The sequence below is a fragment of the Abrus precatorius genome, unplaced genomic scaffold (genome assembly GCF_003935025.1).
Source record: "Abrus precatorius isolate BTA unplaced genomic scaffold, Abrus_2018 Scaffold8, whole genome shotgun sequence".
NCBI lineage: Eukaryota > Viridiplantae > Streptophyta > Magnoliopsida > Fabales > Fabaceae > Abrus > Abrus precatorius.
Window position 1 is genome coordinate 15,802,420 of NW_020874428.1, and position 18,411 is coordinate 15,820,830.

Sequence of the window (18,411 nt, forward strand, 5' to 3'; positions counted from 1 at the left end):
GAGTAGGCAAATGTCGGTCTAATGAAAAATAAATCCAATCCTTGTAGCAAAAATGTTATAAACCTGCTTGGTGCACTTTGAGAGAGAGAACGAATCAATAAAGAAAGAGAGAAGTTAAAAGAAAAGAAAGTAAAAGGTTGTCTTGTAAGTAAATTATCAATTTGGTTTGTATTATTTTTAAAATTTTATTAAAATAATTTATAAACTAAGTAAAAAATTATTTTAATTTTTAATACATATAATTATTAATTATTTTAATTTTTAAAATTTTAAAAATCTATTAAAATAGTTCATAATGTAAATAAAATATTATTTTAATTTTAACGCATTTAATTATCAATTAATTTAATCTTTAATGTATATAATTGTTAATTGTTTAGACATTAGTTATTATAACAGACAAACTAATTTAACAAATGTTAGTTAATCATGTTATATAACATTTAATAATAACATGATAAAGTAATATTCTTTAAAAAATAATTTAAAATTTGTTAATTTAATTTTTAAATAATTTCTAAACTTAAAATTTTATAAAGACTAAATTAATTATTTTCGCTACGTTATCATTAAATATCATATATTATGTTTACATGATATTTAATATGTCAAATTATTTTATCCTTAGAATAACTAATATTTAAGTCATGATACAAATAAATTATCGATAATTATAGATATTAAAGACTAAAAAATAATTGATGATTACATGCATTAAAAATTAAAATGATAATTTATTTAGATTATAAATTATTTTTATGAATTTTTGAAATTATAGAAACTAAAATAATTAACAATTGCATGTATTAAAGATTAAAATAATATTTTACTTAATTTATAAATTATTTTGATGTATTTTTAAAATACTAAGACTAAATTAATAGTTTACTTGCCCATTATTTATTAAAAAAAAAAAAACAGTTGATCCTACTTATTTAAGAGATCAAAATGCAACAGGAGTTGTACAATGTACAATGTGTTACTTCTTGCATGGGAAACTTAAATTTGCATGAGTGTACAATTATAATGGAAAATTGGTCAAGCTACTAGTAAGGATTCATAACCTAATAAACCAACCTATAATAATAATAATAATAATAATAATAGGCTATGCAAATCTTAAAAAAAGACCCATATCACGTAAATAGAACTAGGTCCGACAGACCCTTTTTATTTTTCTCGCATTCTTTTTGCTTCTTTTAAAAAATGAAAAAGGTGATATGATTAAAAAATATTGCGATGCCAAAAACAATTTCCTAAACGTAGATAGTAGTGTGAATATGGGCTTTTAAATGTAGACAGTAGTGTTGACATAAAAACAATAAAACGTAGATGGTAGTGTGAATATGGGCTTTAAAGCCCACAACCTACACTTTACTCTCTTCGAATCAAACTAGGGATTTCTGGTTGCCTTCTCCACTCAATTCGCCCCATTTCTCATCTCTACTGCCAACACTCGCATCGCTTCTTGCAGCCAATACCACCGCTTCCCTCCTCTTCCAAGGTTTCGCTTCTAGGTACTTCTGGCAACACTCTCATAGCTTCTTGCGGAACCACCACTTCCCTCCTCTTCCAAGGCTTCGCTTCAAAGTACTTCTGCCAACACTCTCATGGTTCCTGCTCCAACACTCACCCCTAACTTTACTGATATTGTGTTGTAATATTTAATTGTTATATAATCTCCCTTGTTGCATGAATACTCATTTGATTGTACTTGGTTTATTATCTTCTCTCGCTGGAATCTCTGTTTTTTGGGTTGAAATAATTTTGTCCATTCATTCTTTTATCTCCTGATTTCTTATAAGTTAGATCATGATTAATTTTTCTGCAACTAAAAAAATGATTAAATGCTACCCAAAATCCCAAAATTAAGTGTATGATTTGTAAGGGCTATGTGTTCCACTTTCTCATTCCTATCTCTTTGTACCCCTGAAAGGACCCAATCAAAAGCTTCTTATACTGTGATAAAAGATTCACTATTCAGATTTGTTCCATCCTTCAAACAATTGTCAAGTACCTGAGAGTTGTAGTAAGAACAGAAAATTGACCTTCAACTCCTTGAATGAATATGGCTGCCACACAAATGAATTTGGGTTCTCTTATTCGATTATATAGGTTATGTTTTTGGGAGCTTTGTAGTATATTAGTTGGCACTATTTGTATATCCTTCCATGTCCATTGTGAACTGATATCATGTGACTGCTCTCACATTGTTTCCTAATCATTTGTACTTTCTCTTATTTTATTTACATTTATAAATGAATCTATATATTGATTCTTGCTTTAACAATTAGACACTCACAAATTACTTATATCTTCTTGGTACTCAATTTCCACGCGCATCTTCGACCAAATTAAAAAACAAAATCATTCCACACGCATCTCATTATTTCATCAATTTCATATATATTAATGATTGCTTCAGTTATATGTGATGCAGGCCTTAGCAGAGGGAGGCTGTATGATCTTTTGACAACTTTGCCCAATCCTGTTATGAACGTAAGTTTTAATTAAATTCCAATTCATGAACATCTAATTATAAAGTTGAATGGGTCACCTTAATATACATTAGGGTCAATATTTATGTTATGAGCTTTAATTTCATACTAGTCCATATCCATATATTTATAGGCTTTCGATTTTAGTTTCATATTACCTTGCTAAGCATAGTCATAATCTCTTCGGTATCTACCCATTCATCCAATTAATTGTAGTAGGATGAATTTTTACTCTAGTTGTGTATTATATTCTACAAAGTGGTCATTTATTGATAACTGTGCTTAATTTTCTTTGGAATAGAGAGCACTTATAGCATTCTTTCACACAAACAAAAATTAAACTTTGATTTTGTAATTCTTTTTTTCCCCCAAAGGAACACTGTTGCACAACTTGACTGATTCATCGCAGAAACAAATCTTTTCTTTTCCTTTGTAAATTCACCAAAAAAGAAAATTAAAAAGATGGTCACTCTTTTTTAATATATAGAAGAGACAAAAAAAATAAATATAAAAGACCATTTATAGTTCCATGAGAAATATTTTTACTACTACTTTGTTTTGTTAGACAATCTTGTACAAGTTTGCTTTGTTTTATAAGATGTTATACCTTCATTCCTAACTACTTTTGCCATTTGTTGTCGCTCAACACATTATTAAGGGCTTATTACGATATATATTAAAAATGTGTTTATATTTTCTATTTTGGTTGTAGGATGATTCGAACATATCCTGAGGGAACTCTTGTCTCCACATTCTAGATTGGAGTTTTTGCATAGAACACCTAAATTTCAGGAAAGGTATAGTTCAGGTTTAAGTAACTAGGTCCAAAACTATTATTGTATTGAAGGATGCTATGTAATTCAGGTTGCTGTTAAGGGAATAATGTTAATATAATGTACAAAGTTGTATTGGTCCGAGTAGAAGGGGCTTAGATCCCTTAAGCATGTGGTCTTGAATCCAATCCAAGATGCATTAGTGTGCAAAAAAACTTTAAGCTTATGTGGAAGTCTATTTAATATTAGATATTGATATAAGCTTTGTATCTTGTCTTGTAATTTATGATTAACTTTTTTTATTTAGACACTTTGGCAGCATCTCTGGTCTGACATTTTTGCTATGAAATCAATGTTATGTTGTGATATTTTCATTAGTAAAATATATCCTCTGAATATAATTTTTTAGCCCATAAAGCCCTAACCCTAGCCCATAGGGCCTTTGATTTATTGGGCCTTTTGGCCCTAACCTACCTGGGCCAGGGCTAGGGCTAATTAGGCTTTTAGACAGCTTGCGACTGACTCATTGTCTCCTGTTTCAGTGAAACTCTAATGGCGCCCAAGTCATCTTTAATGATGCCATTTATGTTAATTGGTCTCATCGGTGTTGTATGTGCTTTTGTATATGATATTCAGTTTCCAGGCCATGCTACTCTCTCTGATGCCTCTTTTCCAGGTATCATGTATTTGTTAACGAAATAGTTATCTTATCTTTTGCAACTATTGTGCTTGTTTACATTCATATGGTGTGTTGAGTGACCACTGGAATCACATTTTCATGTAGGAGGGGCAAATGGTAATGGGAATTACGGAACTGACACTGCATTACTAGACGAAATTTCCTATAAAAATGGTTTGATGCATAATGCGTGCTTTAGAATAGAGTGCGTGGATAAGCCTTGGTGTAAATCAGTGCCCACTGATGTTACTATTGCTGGCCCTTTTCGTCCAAATTCTATTTTGTCCTGCAATTCTCAGTCGTGCAACCCTTTGCTACAATTGTTACTGCGAAAAGGAACGTTGCTGAGAATCGCTAATGACAAAGTTACAGATACTCCAGTGATGGCTAGCAGGTTTGTACGTGCAGATCAACTAATGTATTGGATAACCTAAGATTAGAGGATTTATGATGTATTTAGGTAAACAGCTTAATTAAACTTTTATTTAATAAATTATTAATACATGAGAGTTTATGTCATAAATTTTATCTTGAAATTTATTAGAATAAGGTAAAAGAACTTATTTTGTTATGTTACGTGAATAAACTTATTGAAATAAGTTAGAACTTACAGGAATAGGAATTATAAGTTACTTTCATGAACTAGAATAAGCTTATAATGGCTTGTTACTAATGGCTCTGATTGTGTATAATTTTATTATTTCTACTTCCCCACTAACTACTGAGCATTTATCTTATATTTGGCGATGGTGACAGAGTGTTCTGTGCAAAAGTAGGCGGCATAAAGTTTACAATCACAGGCCACGATAACCTCACTCGGGTTTTGCCAGAAAATATGGCAGGTGCAGGGAATATAAAAAAATTGTTTATCAAAGGGTCAGGAGGACAGCAGTGGCAACGCATGCAATGGGATGGGGACGGATACTGGCGGATCAACTGCTCCTTCGTTGGACAAAGTCTCTCTTTTCTGATCATTGCCGGTGATGATGCAAGATTGTCATGCAACACTGTATTCGACGCCCAGTGGACCACGGGCCAAACTATTGACTCTACTGGGTGTCAGTTTAAACCGAGTGAGACACACAACTAAAGTTGGCAGGCAGTCTTTTTCCTTATATATACAGAAGCTCTATGCTTCAATTTTCTCCAACTTAGTGTAATTTTGTAATAGTATTTAATTATTAATGTAATTGTGGAATTCTCATTAAATGTGCATTTAAAGTATTTAATGATGTCAACATATATGTATATGTGTGATTACGGGAATGTATTTGTGTATATCTATTAATTATACTCTTAAAAAAGATAATTTTTATACTAATTTAACTAATTTGGTGTGTTTATTATGGAAAATCATTATTCTTAACTATCACTTATTAATTGTAAATAGTCGGTGCTAACATATTTTTTATTATCTATCTTAATATTTTTTTTCCTTTTGAAACAAACTAAAATTATACAAAATCATTTAAAAATTCAAAAATCATTGTTTACATTAAGTCATTTTATTTCTTAAATTTAATCAATAGTATGATTATGCATCATTTTTTAAAGTCACATTAAAGAGCAGTTATATGTCAATTATTCTTGTAACTTAAGATTTTTAGAAACTTTTATAATTTTTAACTTATAAACGCATGTAAGAATAAAATGTCGCTTAACTCAGTAATTTTATGAATATTTTTTGTTGTTTCTTTGTTTTCTTTATATTAATAAAGTTGTTTTATTAGTTATATTTTTCACATTTTTCTCTTTATTCTTTCTCTTTCTCTTAACATTGGAACTTATTTCTTTTTTTTGTTACTTGTGTTTTTTTCATTTAAATGTGGACTATTTAGTTAACACAATATAAAAACTTAAATTTTAACACACAAAAAATTTATTTTAATTTGTATTAAAAAAATCATAAAAAATGAAGTTTTGAATGTCAGAAAAATAAACTTGAGTTTCAATATAAATAAATAAATTTTAGTTTATAATAAATAAATTATGAAAGAAGAAATTTTAAATTTTAGATTCATGATTTATACTTTGAAGATTATTATAAATCACTTTCTGAGTATATATACTTTAGATAACAATGCTTGTTATAACAGTTTAAATTATTCTTTAAAATAGTGCAGAATCACTTTTTTTCTAAAATATTTTTTATTGTAGATTCGTGTCCTCACAAAATAAATCAGAAACAATAACAAAATAGAAAATGCAAAAAATTTTAAAAAGATAGGAAAAAGAAGAAAAGTACCTGATCTTTAATGTGACACAGCTAATGTGGCTTATATCTACGAGAGAAAACAATCAAATCTCGTTTACTAGTTTATTAAGAATTGATTACAAAAATTTTACCTAATGTCTTATTGTATGAAGACTAGAAACAAGTTTTATAAAATAAATTAACAGTCTTAATTGAATTGAACACTAACAATAAGTTTGTTATTCTGTTTTAACGTATTTTTTGAGTTATAATATCATCACACAACCAATGCATCAATTATCAAGGTTGATAAAAAAAAATTGAGAAAAAAAATATACATAGCACCTATCCTATGACAAAATAAAATAGTAGTACCCACTATATAAATTATAAGCAATATATATATAAACCAAATATAATGAAAGAAGAAACAAAAAAAAATAAAAAAATACTGTGGATGATTACGATACCAGTTGGGGGGCATGGAGGATGGTGACACGGGACATGATTGGAGCATGAAATATGGCGAAATGGACTTTGATTCCATGGTGATTGGTGGCTGAGTCGTTGAGGAGTTTAATGGTAGAGGCTTGATGGCTTGGACAATGGAAAGAGGGATCAAAGGCTATGGGTATGTGAAATTAAACTAGTAAACACTGAAACCTTTCATTACCTCTTACGTTAATCACTATACATCTCTTCTACGTTAAATATCCATGGTTTAAGTGATATCATTGATTTGCAAGACCTGAAAGTTAAGCTTTTAGACGACTTAATTTGCAAGACTCGTTTGGCATGTATGTGCGGCGGGGGTTAATATGTGTATACATCAAGTTACCGTGAACAAAGAAGGATATTCAATACAAGAGAATAGGAAAATCTTACTCTCTTATCCGTGATATGGTGGCGAGGAAATTCTCTGAGTGGTTCCAAAAGTGTGTACGTCAAAAAAGTAGTGGGGGCAAGGAAGTAGCTGCTTCTTGGTGCTGCGTGTGAGGCGAAATTGCAGAGAAGTGTGGCATGGAAAATTACTCATGTAAGGACAAGGAAAGAACAGTACTTTCAAAATTCAGATTAGTAATTTATACTTTGAAAATAAATTATGAATTATTCTCTGAGTATATATATTTTACATAGCACTTGTTATAACAATTTAAATCATTTTTTAAAATAGTGCAGAATTACTTTCTAAAATTTTTTTTTATTGTATTGTCATGACAAGAAATTTATACGGTGACATAATTATTGCAATAAAATTTTGGCAACCCAAACTTAATTTCCTAACAAACAAAACTCACGAAGGCTGGTCCTTTGGAAACTGGTGACAATCTATTGTGTGTTAAAAATACAAACAAAATGGATCTACCTCCAATCAAGCAACACATATTCATATAAACTAGCAAACAACAGAACAGGGAATACATATATACATACCTTGAGTGAAAGCTTTGATCCCACTACAAAGTTTTCTCATGTGAGTTTTGCTCCAGATGAGTCTCCAGTCATGATGTTCATTCCTGCAGAGTACCATTGTCGGAAGCACTTTATATATCAAATTTTCGAAACACGCTCGTAGAAACCATCGTGCATGCTCAAATGGTCTTGTAAATTAAAGGTGTATTCCCACTATTCATGGACAATGAATTTGTTGTCTTGGACGAGGAATCAATGACGATCCATGCTCTTAGAATTAGAAATCATCATGTCTACTCGTAGTTGACGTCTGACCCCATTTTCTCTACGCAGAAATGGAGTAGTTTTTTTTTTTTTTTTTTTTTGTCTTGGCTACAAAGGAATATAAAGGAGGGTGATAACCAAAGAATCAGTCATTACTTAATTTGCAAGACTCGTTTAGCATGTATGTGTGGCGGGGGTTAATATGTGTAAACATCAAGTCACCGTGAACAAAGAAGGATATTCAATACAAGAGAATAGGAAAATATTACTCTCTTATCTCTTATTTTTGAGATATTAAAGAAATTATACTTATTAATACAAAGAAAGTAAAAAATATTTTTTCAAATTTACAGTTACTATAGCAAACATCTTTATTTAACTATTTTTATTTTTTAACTTTTATTTATTATGTTTCATTTATATTCATCCCTATCTTTATTTTATCACTAATTATATTTTTTTATTTTTTTTCCATCAATTTATTTCCACCCACTTTTGTTAACTTTTCCTTTTCATGTCACAATTTTTATTCTTATATTCTTTACTTTTGAGGTCTGGTGCTTGTACTCATCTCACACCCGTTAGAATATCATTATTCTTTTAGAACAGAGACAAACAGAAGGTGGTGTGAACGCGGATCAATTATCGTTTCAATGCGATGATCGAAGAAGAAAGTTTTCTTGCTCTACGTTTTATATCTTCTATAATACGTTTCTCCCTACTCCAAAACTTGATTCCTTTTAGAAGAACTAGAAAATTTTTATGGTGATATTTTATTTTATTTTTTATATGTGTAATGACTATTATTGTTAATTTTTAATAAATTTAAAAAATATAAATACTTTTTAATATTAAATATATTAAGAAAATTATAAGCGTTAATGAGAATATATAATATCTTATATCGTAATAATTAACGACGACCTTATGTTGTTTGCTTACCAAGTCTTGGCAGTTATAATATAAAATGGGGAAGAATAAGTAAGTCCTTTAATTTGTCTGGACTTTGGCGCTGCCTTACCAATGGAATGGCATCCTTTCAAAAGCAGAAATATTATTTTAACATTAAAAAGCATTCTGAGTGTTAAAATAAGACCCCTATGTACAAAACGTCATTTCATTATTCATAAACAATGATTCCTTGTGGTGCACATCACCAATCTTTTCCCCGCAAACTGCGGTGTTAGTACTAACTTTTTATTTTTTAAAAGGATTTGTATCCATATAATATAATATAATTATATTCAAATATTATTAACGGTGCAACCATTCAAATTGTACGTATTTTATCATTTTTTTCATCGTAGATCCTCGCTGTTCTAAACTCCAGCTAATATATCTCTACCACTCTACCTCCACTAGCTGCAAAACTTACAGGAAAATCTAGGTGAAACTTCTACTATTTCACGCTATTCTTCCTTCTTTATTATTAAGGACCATGTTCATTAACTTGAAGAACTCGCTGTTCTTACTCCCAATCAATATATCTCTACCATCTCACCTTCGTAACTATAAAACTCAAAAAAATTCTAATAAACTTTCTACTGTTTCACCCTACTTTACCTTCTCAAGTATCAAGGGTCATGTTCACCAACTTGAGTAACGCTATTATCAGAAAATTTTCTCTTTTTCGTGTTCATAATTTTCTTCTAACAAAAATTAAATACCATAAACTAAAAATAGAACTTTCTTTCAAATAGGATTCCAAAAAATCTCCTTAAATTAAAGAAAAATAAAAAATCTATGAAATTAAAGTAAAAATAGAAAAAAGAGAATTTTTTTGTATGTATAAAAATATACAAAAACTAATGGAAGTATAGCTCTAAGCAATCCCTTTTGCTGGATTATTGTCCATGTAATCATAAAAAGTTAATTTTTTAGAATTTTAGACCAAACTTCTTATAAACTTTTATTTTTGACTTAGCTTACCATCAACTCTTCGATATATTTCTTGTTGAAAAGTATCCTTGATCCTATTGATAATGAGTAGAACTAAATAATTCAATGGGCTAATTGCTGAACCATATCACATAGTTCCAGCAACAACAAAAGCTGCAAAAAAGACAGTAGCCATACTGCTGGAAACGATGTTGAGAGGGGTCCGCCTCACCACTCCCCTCCCCCCTTATCACAGAAGAGCAACCCAACCACGAGGAGCTCACCATGACAAGGCCCCCCAAACAGCCGCGTGAATGAAATCTTGCCTCATTCACTGCGTTAACTTCGAGTCTTCTCTAGTAAAAACCCACCGCGCCATTCAAGCCAAACCCAGGAAGCTGTTGCCCCTTCTTTGTCCTTCCTCCCTATTTTAGTCCTATCACTAGTGATTACTCCCGATTCGAAGCACCCCTTTTTCATTCTTAGAGAGATTCAATAGTCAAAATCAGTATTATTAGTGCATATATGAATTCAATCTTCCCTCACATTAGGATGGAATAAATGTTGATTCTTCCTTGTAATGATTATTTTGAATTATATAAGAGCAAGTTCTATGGTATAAAAAGGTTATAAAGATTGTATATTTTCCTTTACTTCTTCAAGTTTGAAGGTTTGCAAAAGAAGTTAAGTAATTGCAAAGTTTTCAACTAAACCCTATCTCCTAAGCTACCATCTGTCTTCGATTATCAAGTGGACAGTTAGAATGATGGTTAATAATTTAGACTTGCAAAATACTGAAGAAATGAAAAGATTGATTGTTACTTGAATTTACGGAATAATAGAGAAAGGAAAAAACATATGCAAGGGTACGAAGTCGAATGGAGAAGATGACGATTAAATAATAAATTACAAAATTATCTTTTAATATTACTATTTTATCCAAAATATTATTATCTATTAGATTAAATAATTTTTCAATCGAACAGTTTATAATGCATCTTAATATTATACAATTTTTTGAAAGGAAATTTTTTTTCTTACTTATGAAAGGACCTTAGAATCACTCTGTTAAAACAGCTATTATTCTCAAAATTTGGTTAATTCTATCTATATTTTATCTATTTGCATTTATTTTCATCTGTGAAACTAGCATGTATGTTTTATATTTAAAAATTATTCTTTTGCAATTGTGTTATTAAATAAAGTGTAAGTTTGTTTACTTCTAAAATTTGATAAGCAATGCTGCAAAATTAATGACTTTTACTTTCAAATGCAGTGCAGTAATAGAGTCAACAATTTAGTAATTTTTATGTCCTAATTTTCATCCGCCAGTTAAATGTGTATAGATAGAATATATTACTCAGATATAAAATTACTAAATTTTTTATCTATAACTACCTTTAAAAATTAAGGAAGTAGACTTTGCAACAATGCTTATCAAAATTTTCCAAGTCAATATATTAATATACTTTATTTAATATGACAACATTAAATAATTATAATTAAAATTTTCCAAGCCAGTTAATTCATGATTACTTCATATATACATGCATACTTGAATAATTATAATTTTATTTATTATATTTATTTAAATTCTATATTTATTTTACTATTATCATTATATGTGTTTTGGATATGTAACTTTAACTTTCAAGAGTTATATTTTAAATAAGTGACTATAAATTTTTAAAAATAAATACACTATTTTTATAATAAAAAATATTTTTAACCTTAAGGCATTTTAAAGTAAATAAAATTATATTTTATTATAATTTTTAATCTATTTTTTAGCATAAAAATTATATATTAAATTTAAAGTTTGAAAAATATTTAAATAAAATAATTAACCAAATTCAAGCTTTAAAATTAATTAAGTCAAATTTAAACTCTAAATCTTATTTATTTAAATAAATGAGTCAAATTTAAGCATTGTTTTTTGTTGTATAAGTTAAACTTAAATTTTAAATAATTTTCTAAAAAGGTATAAGTCATATATTAAACTTTAATATAATTAAAATTTTTATATAAACTAGATCGTACAGATACAAAAAATAATTATAGACAAGGTATGATTAAATTTATTAAACCAATTTAAAAAAGAAATAAAATTTACTTTAACAAAAAAATTAAATTATTTAAATTTCTTATTAAAATTAAAAAAAAACTTTTCAAATAATCTCTTACATGTACATTGGTATAACGTTAAATATATTTTATTAAAATATTAAACATTAAATTATATATTAAACATTTCATTTTGACTTCTATACATTAACAATTTTTTTTTATTTCCCATGTGACACTTTTTTTTTTATCTTGATTCATATAATTTAATTTTTTTCATATAAAAGCTAAAATAAAAATGTGTAATATATAACTATTATAATAAAAAAATATGTTATATATAAAGATTAAATAAAAATTATTTAAATACAAAGTAATAATTGTTATAAAAATGATAATAGAATAAACTATTTTAAAAATGTTTTTAATTTAAAAATTTTGTTCAAACATTTTGTATAGGTACTGAATAAAAAAATAAATTAACATCAAAATAATATTGTAACATTTTAAATATAAAAAATTCTTATTTAACAAAATACTTTTTTTTTTTCTTCCCTCTCTCCTCCTGATTCCTCTCTCCCCAAGTTTTTCTTCTTTTTTTTTTTTTTCCTTTTTCCTTTTTTCTCCCGTGTCCTCCACCAATTCTCCTTCGCCCTTTTTCTTGTTGGCAATGGAATGGCAAGAGATTGCTGCATGCAAGTGGTTCTCTACCTAATCTCTCTTCAAGCTTGTTGAAATCTCAGGTTTGGGTGATATATATATGGTTTTAGGGATAGAAAGACCGACCTCGATTGCTGCTTCTTGGTTACTTGGTTACCGGTGATAACCACTAGTTTCGCACTTTTTTGAACATCGCGAAAACGATTTCATCCTTCTACAACGTTACTGCATCTAGATCTACACCTTTTTTCTTGTGATTCCATTCTTTTCTTTTGTTCTATGATGCACTTATTTGTGTTCCAAATTTTTTCTTCATCTTTTCGTTTTATTTTTAATACAAAATGGTTGAATGTATTCTAGTTGTTGATGACCGTGTTATTCGTGTATGTATATACATATAGAGGAAGGATTATATCATTTAAAAAAAATTATATTTAAGTTGAAGTTTTTATTAATAAATTATAATTTGTTAAATATAAATTAAATAAAAAATTCATATAAGAATAAAAATTTCCGAACTTATACCGCGGAAGAAAATCTTGCATATATATATATATATATCACATGCAAGATTTTCTTGCATAAGGTATGGTTGTTTGTGCCAACTCAGGCAATCCTAGCTACTAAGTAGTGAACTTCTACACGCAACTAAGAATTTAGCTATCTGTAGAAAATATTTACGGTAGGTAGATCAACATTTGCTTTATTTGTTTAGTAAATTTGGATTAAAGTATAAATAAATATTCACAAAGTACGGACACTTACTATCCATATTCATTTACCTGCAAAATATAAATATAAAGTTTAGGATAATATAATTTAGTATATGTATTAATATTATAATTTAGTATTTTATTTATAATTTAATATTTTATTTGAGTATTTTAAAAAAATGTTCTTTATTTTATAATAATGTAACCTCTCTTTAAAAATATATTTCAATTGACAAAATGTTGATAATGATATAGATATGAAAATTTGAATATTTAACATATATGAGAATAGGTTTAGATAAATTATTTTAAAAAACACAAGTATGAAATTCTTTTAAAATATGAGTATAAAAATGAGTACTATAGCATCTTATTTAAACTTTATTCATTATTATTTGCATACGAGACCTTCGATAAATTATTTTTAATAATAATTTAAAAAAAATTATTATAACTTAATTTTTTTGATTTTTTTATGTTTAGTATAACTTAACTTTATAACCATAAATTTAAAGCAATAATTTTTTTTATCAATATAAACATCAGTATTCATGTAAAATTTAAAATTTTATATTAAAAAAATTAATAACCTATGTTTCTAAAAGTTAAAATAAAAATTGAACATTTATAATAAAACTGAATATGTCTTTAAGACGCTCGTTTGCAAAATTCTTATTTAAATATTGATTATGCATGCCTTATGAAAATAATTATCTCCCTCTCCCACAGGAACGAAGTTTTTTGTGGTCTGTGAGGGTGGAACACAACACATGGAAAATTTATTGAAATTCATATACGAATTGTACACCGATTATGTGTTGAAGAACCCTTCTTACATTCTATGAGATGGAGATGCCTATGCGTTTTCGTTGTGAGGTTTTTGATATCAACCTAACTCAGCAGCACAGAAGGATCGCGTTGCATTGTTGGGCCAATAAATCGCTTTGGATCTCGCTGTATAAGTTTTGCTCTTTGCTCATCACATATTCCAAAAACTGTTATTTACTTTTGACCAAAATTTATATTAATATAAATGGTGAGTTTAGGGTTTTTTGCCTGTATAGGGTTAAAACCAAAACATTTTATCCGTATGGGGTTATTTGATAAGAAATTCCCTGCTTAGAGTGAAATGTGAGTGTCATCAAAACGTCTGGCGACACATGATCAAGTATCGGCTGAAAGAATGCCGACACAGGTGTCAGACCCCACTACTGAGAGCGGTTGTAACGGAACCGCTCTCTAAAACGGACTTTTGAGAGTGGTTCAAATAGAACCGCTCTCTAAAACGACTTTTGAGAGCGGTTAGAATTGAACCGCTCTCTAAAACTGACTTTTGAGAGCGGTTCAGGTCGAACCGCTCTCTAAAGCGACTTTTGAGAGTGGTTAGAATTGAACCGCTCTCTAAAACTGACTTTTGAGAGCGGTTCAAATCGAACCGCTCTCTAAAATGGACTTTTGAGAGTGGTTCGACCTGAACCGCTCTCTAAAATTCACTTCTTAGAGCGGTTCAAATTGAACCGCTCTCAAAAGTCATGTGTGTCGGTTTTATTTATGCGACACTTGTGTATCGGCTGAAAGAATGCCGACACTATCTTCCTAATATATAGAGGCTCCCGCCGAGCATTCTGCTGCTGCATTCCGCAATTGTGAGGAGAGGGGACGCAATTGTGAGCTTTTCTGCTGGAAAAAAAAGGTTAGAATGTTATTAATTTATTGTTTTAAATTTTTTTATTATTGTAAATAAATTTGAATTAATAATTTTACTATTATTATAAATAAATAAAAATAAAAATATTTGTAGTAATAAATTTAATTAATTTAATGTTAATATAATATTATTGAAAATATAAATGTAAAAATATATTATTTTAATGTTGTGGTAATTATTTTTGTTACTATTTGTTTAGGTAAACTTTTTTAATAATTTTGGTTGTATTTTTTAATTTGATACACAGGATGACTGAAATTGTGGTTATTTTATACTGGAATGGAAGAGTGTACGAAGGAAATGAGGGTATCATATTTGAAGGGAATAAGAAAATGATTAAAATAGAACGTGGAATTACTTTTGAGATGTTGAAAAAAAAAATACATACAAAATTGAAATTGTGCAATAGTAATGTAATTTCTAGACTAATTTCACGAATTTTAGTTGATTCAAGGAGTGAAAATTACACAATTTTAGATGTATGTGATGATGAAGACATTGACTGTATGATAAGTGCTTGTGAAGAACGGCATGAAAGAGTAGTTGAGTTATATGTGGATATTGCGGTTGGTGAAACTTCTCATGTAGGTGAAAGTTTGTTATGTTTAAATGTATCACTTCCAACTGTGTCTGTTAGTAACAATGAAGAAGAGTATGCAATTGGATGAGGTAATGTATAATATTTATTTCAATTATATGATGTTTAAAATTTTATAATTTGTTAATAAATATTTGCTGCTGCATCTACAGATGACGAAGATGAGTACGATGATGACTATGAAGATGAAGGAGAAATTCCTTTAGATAGTTCTTCTGATACTGATTTGGAAGATGACTTCGATTCAATGATGACAATTCCAAACACTGAAAGAAATAACATTATGCAAGGACAATCTGCAGGTACAATTTTATATAATACAATAATTGTTAAATATTTTTAACTAAAATTTGTTGAGTTTAATACAGATTCTATAACACCTTTTTGGAACATAAGTTCACACTACACTGCTATTAATTGGTAACATCCTGATCAAGAATTGAATTTTTCGGAGTTGCATTCGTCACAATCATGGGTACAAGGAGATGCATTATATGTTGGACAACTATTTGACTCTAAAGAGGAGGTAAAGATGGTGATAAAACATTATGCAATGAAGAAACATCAAACATTTTTTGTGGTTGAGTCAAAAGCATCAACTCATTTTGTCAAGTGTGTGAATCATATTTCCAGGTGTCCTTGGAAAGTAAGAGCATTGCTTCCCAAAAATTCAAATAAGTGGAAAATTACGAGATGGGGTGGTATGCATACCTGCGTTAATACTATGATTTCTCAAGACTACAAAAAGTTAGATTCAAATTTTATTTGTTCATGCATTATTGGTACGTGAAACTCAATTGAGATTATATTTATTTGTGTATTTAAAATGATTTGGATATGATCATTAGCTGAGATGTATTGTTTAATTTTATTGACAGGTATGGTCAAAGAAGAACCTTCTGTTCCCGTTTCATTAATCCAAGAGGGAATAAGTGGCCAATTTGGGTATTCAGTTTCATACAAAAAAGCATGGAAAGCAAAGCAAAAAGCAATTGTGACAATATTTGGTGATTGGGATGAATCTTATGCAACATTACCAAGATGGTTAGAATACATGCAATTACATGCTCCAGGGTCAGTTTACAAAATTGAGACCAATGATTATGTGAGAGGTAATGTAATGGATAATAGATTCAGAGTCTTTCATCGAGTATTTTGGTCGTTTAGGCAATGTCGTGAAGCCTTCAAGTTTTGCAAGCCTATAATACAGGTAGACGGTACCTTTTTGTATGGTAAGTATAAGCAAACATTGCTTATTGGTACAACTCAAGATGGCAATAACAGTGTGCTTCCTATAACATTTGCCATTGTTGAAGGAGAAACATTATCAGCATGGGAATGGTTCTTAGCCATGATCCGTCTAAATGTTACTGATAAAACTGGAATTTGTTTAATATCTGATCGCCATCAAAGTATTAAAAGTGCTGTGTCTAATCCACATATTGGGTGGCAACCTCCTAATGCTTACCATGTTTATTACATTCGTCACATTGCAAGCAATTTCAATAGAAGATTCAAAAATTCCGCAATGAAGAGTATGCTTATGAAATTAGGTAAGTATGTTATCACTATGACATTTTACATTATCTATGAATATATATTTATTTTTCACCATTAACTGTATAACTTATTTAAATGTAGCGTATACACCTTGCAAGCAAAGATTTGAAGCTGGTCTTAATAAATTTCGTTCGTATTCTCCTGAAGTTCAAACATGGATTGACAACATATCAAAGGAAAAGTGGAGCTTGGCTTATGATCATGAAGGGCGGCGTTATGATCACATGACGACTAATTTGTCTGAGTCAGTGAATAAAGTTTTAAAAGGGGCAAGAAATCTCCCAATTACTGCCCTTGTGAAAGCAACCTATAGTAGATTGGTCGAATATTTTGTCAAACGGGGTGAAAGCGCAATCAATGACATGAACAATGGTAAAAGGTATTGTCGTAAATTAATTGAAGCTATAGAAAAAAATCAAGAAGAAGCATCTTCGCATCAGGTTCGTCGTTACGACATACAAAGTACAAGGTTCGAGATTGAAGAGGCTTTTAATCCAATGACACAAAGGGGGGGGTCATAAGTGGAGTGTGATATTATCTACACGTGAATGTGAATGTGGCAAATTTCAGGCATACCGATACCCTTGTTCACATGTCATAGCCGCTTGTGTTACTGTAAGTATAGACTTTTGGCAGTATGTTGATCCTGTATATACTCTGCAGTATGTTGTGAACGCATACTCATCTCAGTGGTGGCCGCTTGGAAATGAAGCAAACATTTTACAAAATGATGAATGGAAGTTGTTGCCTGATCAAGATAGAGCACGAGGTAAAGGAAGACTAAAGGCTTGTAGAATTAGAAATGAAATGGATTGGGTTGAGTCACAACCGCGACAACGATGTAGGTTATGTCGACAACCAGGTCATAATCAACGTCATTGTACTCAACAAAGCAATGCTAACATTAATCATGACTAGTTTCGTATGATTGTAAAAAGTGTGCTAGATTTTATTAATGTATGTTGTCTTATTGTGGTATGTTGTCTTATTAATGTATGTTGTTTGATTAATCTTGTTTGATGTCGAATGTGTAGAATGTGGCAAATTATAACTGAGTCGTGCATTTAAACAAAAGCATGTATTCATTAAACAAACAAATAAAGTTTTCAAATACAGTATCATAACATAGTCTCAATCAGAATTCAATGACTGCTCGTGAGGTCCCTCCTCATGAGGTGTGAGAATGCACTGTCGACGACGATCTCGCGCTCCACGGTGAGGGTTACGTCTCACATCAGCTCCTGCTGCATCTGAGGCTGCAATGAATTCAGCATTAAGATCAATTCCACGGTCATGCCCAGGTACCAATGATGTTGTTTGCTCACTACATCCACTTTGATGAGTGCCTACACCGGGTGCACTCGGTGTGAAAAACATTGGCTCATATGGAGGAGGTGTCATGAAAAGGC

The 18,411-nt window shown here is 29.7% G+C and overlaps 2 protein-coding genes across 4 annotated transcripts; both read left to right on the forward strand.

Annotated features, from left to right (window-relative positions):
- The first annotated feature begins 1,385 nt into the window (after positions 1-1,385).
- LOC113848272 (expansin-A8-like) lies at positions 1,386-5,213 on the forward strand. 3 transcript variants are annotated; one of them, XM_027477724.1, is made up of 6 exons: positions 1,386-1,613; positions 2,426-2,499; positions 3,211-3,295; positions 3,814-3,947; positions 4,056-4,344; positions 4,707-5,213. In XM_027477724.1, exons 4-6 carry the CDS (start codon positions 3,824-3,826, stop codon positions 5,038-5,040), a joined length of 747 nt encoding a protein of 248 aa, XP_027333525.1. In that variant the 5' UTR covers positions 1,386-1,613; positions 2,426-2,499; positions 3,211-3,295; positions 3,814-3,823; the 3' UTR covers positions 5,041-5,213. The 3 variants fall into 3 exon arrangements, with proteins under 3 accessions (XP_027333525.1, XP_027333526.1, XP_027333527.1); XM_027477725.1 differs by having other exon boundaries at positions 1,407-1,613; positions 2,441-2,499; positions 4,707-5,186; XM_027477726.1 differs by having other exon boundaries at positions 1,574-1,590; positions 4,707-5,153.
- Positions 5,214-15,092: 9,879 nt separating this feature from the next.
- Positions 15,093-17,920, forward strand: LOC113874303. Its single transcript, XM_027512538.1, has 6 exons — positions 15,093-15,150; positions 15,289-15,438; positions 15,595-15,744; positions 16,321-16,995; positions 17,084-17,442; positions 17,573-17,920. Exons 1-6 carry the CDS (start codon positions 15,093-15,095, stop codon positions 17,918-17,920), a joined length of 1,740 nt encoding a protein of 579 aa, XP_027368339.1.
- Positions 17,921-18,411: the final 491 nt, after the last annotated feature.